The sequence below is a fragment of the Octopus bimaculoides genome, chromosome 9 (assembly GCF_001194135.2).
Source record: "Octopus bimaculoides isolate UCB-OBI-ISO-001 chromosome 9, ASM119413v2, whole genome shotgun sequence".
NCBI lineage: Eukaryota > Metazoa > Mollusca > Cephalopoda > Octopoda > Octopodidae > Octopus > Octopus bimaculoides.
In genome coordinates this window covers 34,804,901-34,813,025 of record NC_068989.1, presented here as the reverse complement: position 1 = coordinate 34,813,025, position 8,125 = coordinate 34,804,901, and the positions used below count along the sequence as shown (strand labels likewise).

Below are 8,125 nucleotides of genomic sequence, written 5' to 3'. Positions count from 1 at the left end.
TGAGTGCTTTTTTCATGGCACTAACCCTATTGAGGTCACTAAGCAATTTGCAAGACAAGACCCCCTCAACTGAGTAAGAATGTAGTATTGATGGAAGTGATCTTATATCAGGCATTGAGATGTTAGACTATGATAAGACAAGAACAGACGTCTTATTGAAGAGGAAATACATGGCTTCCAAAGGTGGAAACAGAGAAGAAAGATGGTGAGGGTGTACTCTCAAAATACAATATGAGATAGAAATAGGAATGAAGGATCAGAAAGGGTGGGTAATATATAAAGTTATTAAAAGAAACATTGATATATAATTTATAGATTTTAATAAAATTTAAATATAAAATATCTATATTCAGAAACATGACAAAGAAAAAAAAAAAAAATTGTTTGGTCAGTTTAAATTTGTGAGCAAAATGCAGCACCTATAATGGTTATTGCAAAATGTTTGAATAACATTGCAGTCATTAAAAGTCACTGCTGTAATTCAATACTTAGAAACTGTTCTTTCAGAAGTAAAATCATTAAGACAGGATATGGAAGATGAAATAAAAACAGCAATGGCCCATTAACCAGTATTAAGTTTTCATCATTCAATCCGGGCTCAGCTACAAAGCAGAGAAAATGGTTTTCAGCCTCCTATTCACACAAAGAGAGTGTTTATTGGTTGATATTTGGTTGATTAGAAACCTGCTGTAAAACACCAACCACAAGTCCTTTCAAAATCTGGAAAAAAAAATGAAATAAAATATATTACAGGATTGTGTGGGTATATCAAGATGTAATTGATACACCAACAAAATTTAAAAAAAAAAATTTATGTGATAACACAGAGTTATACAAATAACATATTGATACAAATTGTTAAAAAAGAATCATGGCAACAGGATCCAATCTGGTATATATTCTATTGATTTCTGTTCATATACCAGTAAATTTCAGCTATATACACACACATGCATATGCATATATATTTCTTTATGCCAGCACACAAAGCTGGCATGAATTGAATGGAGCAGCCTAGTCATTTCATGTATAGTTACTGCTCTCTGAGAAGGAACAGGGGAAAACATCTAGCTTGTATTATAATATACTCCTACTACAAGCACAACGACAGCAGCAGCAGCATTGTCATCATCTGTCTGTCTTTTTGTTTTCAAATAAAGAATTATTTTCCCATAGCCAGACGTTTTCACGGAAGTTTGGAAACAATGGACTCTGCTTGTAAAATGGTCACACTCATTTGTAGCTATCACACATCAAGACAAGGAAACAGTAACATGCACAAATGTGTGTGTTACTGTCTCCTTGGCGAAAGTGGGTAATGAGCCCTTTCAATGAACTTCCAAAACGTTTCTGTCACCCAAATTTCATTGACAGGACTTTGGTCAACCCAAAACTATGATAAAATACATTTGCTTATGATACAGTACAGAGATGGTGGAGAGGTACAAACTCCTAAAGCAGATAGTGGTGAAGCTGAACTTCTGAACTATGAAGCTATACCTACCACTTGTGAGAATGCCACAAAAACAAGGGGAGGGGGGATGGAGAGAGAGAGAGAGAGATTAGCCTTACCTTAGGTTTGCAATATGCTTCTAACCAACTTATCACACATGTTGAAAGTTCAGTAAAGTTACTAACTGACACTGCTGATACAAAAGACTGGAATAAGGAGTCCATAATCTGCTTGAACTAAAATTTTAAGAGTAAAGAAACAAAATAAAAATAATGAACAAATCATAAAATTAGAACAAAAATATTGTAAGGAAAATGGTAAAACACATTGTGTGTGTGTGTGTGCGTGTATATATTTCTGTGTGACTGAGTGCATGTGTCTGAGACTAGTATGTAGCTTTGTGTGTGTATATGAAGATATGACTGGTTAGTAGCAGTTAAAAAGTTTAGGTCAGGTGGCTAAGTGATGTATGTGTGTGAGTGTATGTGCATGCATGTGTGTGTGTGTGTGTGCACAGGTATGGCTGTGTGGTTAAGAAGTTTGCTTCTCAACCACATGGTTTCTGGTTTAGTCCCACTGTGTGACACATTGGCAAGTGTTTTTTATTATAGCCCTGGGCCAACTAAAACCTTCTGTGTAGATTTGGCAGATGAAAACTAAAAGCAGTCCATCCGAAGGACATCCAGCATGTGTGTGTACCCTTATCCTGACATCATGTAAAGGTTGTAAATGAACATCACTATTCTACAAGTAGTGTCATTTGTTTCTGATCTTCCATGAGAAACATGTATAGCCATGAGAATATTGCTTTGCTTGAAAACAGTTAAGGGTTGTAGAATATCTGTCTCAACATATTCCATCTGATCTATGTAACCAAAGAAAAGTGGATGCTAAATAATGATGATGATGATGAATAATGATTTAATTTGTTAATACAGCCACATTGTTTTCTAAGTTCAACATAGAAAATTACTTTTAAAACTAGACAATTTAAGCAACATACAAGTAAACTTTAATCTAAACTAGCTATGTTCATCATTGAATTCTAAAAGATGCCAACAGTTTCAAGTTTGACTTTTGTCTCTTTTAATGGATTAATCAGAAGAACAGCATCCACAATCCTTTTTAGGGCCTTCAGAATTTGATGAAAGGGAAGAAGTTATCCTGAGTCCACAAGTATGGCCTAAAAACTTGAATAGTGTACCTTTGCTACAGGTATCCAAGGACCAGGTGCCGATGTTTATCCAATGATTTAACCTCTTACTTAGCATATTTTCAAGAAATATACTGCTTTTTTGTTTCAGTTAATTTTGAAAGTTTTTATTATATAACCACTCTGCAGGGTGGTTGGTGTTAGGAAGGGCATTCAGCCATAAAACCCATGCCAAAACAGACACAGAAGCCTGGTGTAGTCTTCTACTTGGCTGGCTCTTGTCAAACTGTCCAACCCATGCCAACATGGAAGGCAGACGTTAAATGATCATAAGATGATGAGCAGTCTCAGGTGGTTTGGCATCAAAAGGGTAAAATTTATTATCCAAGGACTGTCAACTAAATTTCAGTCACAAGGTGTTGGACAAACCTGAATTTATGGTAGAAGACACTTGATTAAAGTTACCATGCAGTGAGATTTAACATATAATTATCTAGCTGTGCTTCATGGTTCAATCAAAATGATCAGGAACTGTGTAAAGAACAAGTTTCCACTGGTATTGCAATGATGCAATAGGCTATGAGACATTTTCCTGTAACACACTCAATACCAAAGAAAATTTACTCACTACTTGAAATTTGACTTCGTCAGAAACCTGATTTTGTCCTGCAAGAGGTGTGTTTTGGTGAGATTTCAAAATTTGTTCATAGTTGCTAGAAATCAAATATATTTAACAATTAAAGTTGAAAATAGACAGCCTAAAAATACCAATTATAGTGCATAAACAATTCTAATATTAAACATATTCTTATGTTTGATATCTCTTAAGCATTCATCCTAGCGTTTATTAAACAGATCAATGAAATTTTGTTATCATCATCATAATCTTTCTCAAATTTCATTCATTCTAGAATAGACAACCTTTCCAAGTACATCTTCAATATTTACATATTTAGAAAAGAAAAGAAAGGCTGACGCTTAATTTCATGTAACTTTGATACTGTTCTATACATTACTTAGAGGAAACATTTTGCTTTCATCTTTCTACCACATAGATTTGGAGCAGACTCATTATAACTACATAGCTGTTTTGTAAGTCTAAAATATTTTAAAATTGGAAATAAAAAGATTGCTACTTACGCTTTCATAATCTTCAAAGCCATAACTTCTTTTCTGAGAGTATCAAGAGCCAGCTCCTGTTTAGATTTCTGATCCACCAAGAAGCTAATATATTCTATGGCTGAATAAGTAAAAATAATAAAATCATTAAAAATAGTTTAGTTCTAATGCATGTATTATATCTAAAGAATTGAATAAAGTTTGTTTCTATTACATTCACCATTATCATCAAGATTGTTTCATTGTGATTATTTTAACCCTGTGACAATGGTTTCTTTTTATCAACCAACTAGGTTGCATTGACAGTAATCATCTTGGCTGAGATCAGCAATTAGCACACAACAATGGTTTGGCATATATTTATGTTAATCACTTTAGCCTGTTTATGGTGGTGATTCATTCGGTTGCCTGCCTGCAGCAACGGTAATTGTGCCAATTGAGCTCAGCACTCAGTGCAAGAGAACATTTGGTGTATATTTATGTCAACCACTTTAGTGCAAGTATTGTTTATTTACTTCAACTATATCCTTGTTTAGGACGTTCATATAGTATTATTCCTGAATTATAGTATTATTCCTGAATAAGATCACTTGACAGTACAAGTCAGATCAACTTCAAGTATTTACAATCACATGAATTCAAAAATTGACTTTGATGTGGTAGAGTTCAAAACAGGGTACCACACATAGTGACATATCATATTGTGAACAATAGTATCTAGTTTCCTTATGTTTCCATTTTGCTTTACAAACTGTGCATCTCTTTGAAACATTTGTCTTCTTGGCGGTGGGGGAAAACAGTCGTGGAAAATGTCCACATCCCTTTACCATGTGATGAGGAGAGAGTCCAGCACAAGGACATTCACGCATTCTATACTTTGGCAGGTCTGATGCTTCTATCATTTCAGGGAACAATAGATTCCTAAATATCAATCCATTCCCCACACAGCCAAGCACCTACCAAATCTAATGTGAGTTCATGACACACATGTCAACTACATACAAAAAAATTTTTTTGTAACATTTCACAAATTTTCTCACCGATTTGTGTGTTGTCACAAGCTGATCTGAGTGACCAACCCTGCCTATCCCTTCATTGTATGAAACAACTACACTTGGTTTCATTATGGCATTACTGTCAGCATCTTGTTTCCTAGTGTCCTTCACGCTTGCAGAATGCATTGTGGATAACATAAGACATTTTTCTTGTCATGTCACAATCAGTGCATCAGTACACTGTTTCCCCCTATCAAAGTTTTATCTCGTGAAGATCAGGCAGCATGTTTTTCTTGTGCATCCTCAGTCACACAGGCATTAGCCCTCCTCACCTGCAACTGCAGGAAGAGGTCTGTACTGGAAAACCAGTTATCCATATAAATATTGTAACAAGTTTTCATTCAGCAACAACACATCAGTTGAAACTTGAGTAGACACTGGAAGATCCAATCTGTCCTGACCAGTGTAGATTTTGTAATTCCATGTGTACGCACAGGCTCTGCTAGTTGACTGGCATACTTTATAAACCTTCATTCCAAAGCAGGCATGTTTGGTCGGGTTGTATTTTTTGAATCAGAGCCTTTCCTTGGATTTCCACAAACTCTCATCCATGCAAATGTCCTGTGTGGGGACATACACCATTCTAAAATTTTCAATCACTTTGTCAACAATAGGATGTATTTTGCGCAGCCTGTCATCCTGGTTCTCACTTGAGTTGAAATGTAGATTTTAAAGAAGCACCAAAAATCCATCACATGGCATTGTTTCCAGAAAAAAAGGTGTCGATGTGGCTGGATCCTGATTCCAATATGACACCAGGATTGGTTTCTTCATGATGCCCATCAGTATCAGCAGGGCAAGCAGAACTTTGATTTTGTCCGGTGGTTGGAAACCAATCACTGCCATGCCCAGGTCTGACATGCTGGGGATGGTTTTCAGCTTAGTCATTCGTTTCGTCTGCTATATATTGGAACATTTCATCTATCAAAAACTCGTGGAAGATTTTCAATGGAGAACTTCCATGTTCAAGGCTTGCCTTTATGCCAGGCATACCAGTAAACCCATGCTATCAGACGAAATTGTCTCTCACTCACCACATGACATTTTGTTATCCAGAGCCATTCACTGCTGCTCGCCTGTACATTTGATTCACCAGAATATTATCATTGCTATCGGAATCACCTGATTCTGAACTGTGAAAATACTCACTCTCCAAGTCATCATCTGAACCAGAAGAAACAACTGGTGAGGTGGTGTAGCTTGCTGTAGCTTAGCGCGACAACCGTAAATTCACTGAAACAGGACACAACAATAAAGGTGACAGAGCCAGAGTGGTAGGACCAGCCTATCAGGTGGTAAATATTTACATCAAACATCTAATTGGCCTATCAGTTGGCAAGTGGGTCGGTACTAACTCAGGCAACAGGTTGTAAGTCAGGCAGTATACAATTACATTGACCAATTTAAAGCATGTACATTGCATGCATAAATTTATGTCACCCATTTTAAAAGGGTTAACATCCACTTATCAATATTTGTACAAGTCAGACGGAGTTTATTGAGGCAGAAGTTCTACAGCCGGATGCTCTTCTTGTTGCCAGACATAATCTTGCAGAATAATGGAACTGAATTATACAGCTTGTGTGACAGTGATAATCATTTACAACTATCAAGTGATGTCAAGACAATAAGACAAAAAACACATAAATACACACACAACAGATTTCTTTCAGTTTCTATCTACCAAATCCAGTCACAAGCTATAGTTGAAGACACTTGCCCAAAGTATCATGCAACAGGACTGAACCAAAATCCATGTGGTTGGGATGCAAACTTTTTAACCACACAACCATGCCTACACCTTGAAATAACTAAAAGGTTACAGACACTGCCTTTTCCAGCCAGACTAAATGGTAAATTAAGTTTAATGCCTGGTAGTATTTAGTAAGTGGAATAGTTCCCAAAAAAGTGACATAGCCAATTGTTAAATTAAGAACCAGACTAAGTACTGAGGTCAGTACAAATCTTTTAAAAGTATTAAAGATGCTCCAGTATGGCCCCAGTCAAATGACTGAAACCAGTAAAAGAGCATAATTATTTCAAATTTTTGCCACAAGGGCAGCTTGGGGGAGGTGGGGATGAGTGATGAGGTGTCATGTTGGACCCTCAAGATACAAGGTGGGTAGAAGTGAGTGGGGACAGAAGAACCAGGAATGTGGGAACGTGGATGTTGAGGTGTATTGGGGAGTGAAAGATGAAGAATTGGTGATGAGAGGAGTAGTAGGCAACAACTGTCAAATTTGAGTAGGGCTGAAGAGTAGACATGGTGGATATGGGGTGGGAGATTGCCAATGCAGCATGAATTGGGGGAGGTAGGAGGAGTAGACAACAGATGGTAGAAAAAGAGGAGAGTAACAGAGGAGTAATGATGAAAGAGTAAAAAAACAAAAGACAGGAAATGACATGTGATTGGGTGCATTGCAGGAGTTGAGAGTGGGAGAGGCAGGCATAGTGCATGAGGAGAGTGAGAGGCATATGGTGATAGAATATATGTATCTACACCATTGCTGGGGTAATAATATATTCTAACCTTCCACCTTTAACTAATGTGCTAAGACTGAAAAGAAAAACAAATCATTCAGCAAATGTTAAAACCAGCTCACATTTTTGCAAAACTGATGCCTTGCTAAGTTTCTGAGATCCCAAACTGTCAGGTTGTTGGCATTTTGGCACTATCGTCTGTAAGTCATCGTAACCTTTCTGCAAAACAAAGAAAATGATTTTCAATACACTTTATATAACAAGAAAATCATTTCAAATTACAAAAATATCATTTAAAACATAGGCATCTCAAAATAACTTACACAAAAATCTGAATTGCATTATATAACACAACAGTTGTTATCCAAAAGGGTGGTGGTTTGGATCCATCCAAGGACATTATGAATACCTAAGGTAGGAGCATTAGTTCACCAGACAAAGTGCATAACAGCATTTACTCTCACTTTTTACATTCTGAGCTTAAATCCTGCCAAAATCAACTTTGCCTTTCGTTCTTTCAGGATTGACAAAATGTACCAGTCAAGTACTACGGAGACCCCCTTCGGTCACGAATGACCATGGGATTGCACCTAGAAAGTTACCCTCCAAGGCATAAGTCTGGAAGACCAGCAGTTGCTCATACATACCAGCCTCCCCTCTCCATGCCACTGATGTCATCCAAGGGAAAGGCAAAGGCCGATACAGCTTGGCACCTGTGACATCGCAACTCATTTCTACAGCTGAGTGAACTGGAGCAACATGAAATAAAGTGTCTTGCTCAAGAACACAACACACAGCCCAGTCCAGGATTTGAACTCCCAACCTGACAGTCGTGAGTTCAACGCTCTAACCACTGAGCCATGC

General features: G+C 37.1%; 1 protein-coding gene across 1 annotated transcript in view; it reads right to left on the bottom strand.

Annotated features, from left to right (window-relative positions):
* Positions 1 to 303: 303 nt before the first annotated feature.
* The window catches only part of LOC128248719 (max-like protein X), a 33,584-nt gene continuing 25,762 nt past the window's right edge, over positions 304 to 8,125 (bottom strand). The window contains 6 exon segments of the mRNA XM_052970617.1: positions 304 to 720; positions 1,573 to 1,689; positions 3,235 to 3,319; positions 3,747 to 3,846; positions 7,384 to 7,474; positions 7,476 to 7,480. Coding sequence (XP_052826577.1) covers positions 655 to 720; positions 1,573 to 1,689; positions 3,235 to 3,319; positions 3,747 to 3,846; positions 7,384 to 7,474; positions 7,476 to 7,480 — 464 coding nt within the window. The 3' untranslated portion in view covers positions 304 to 654.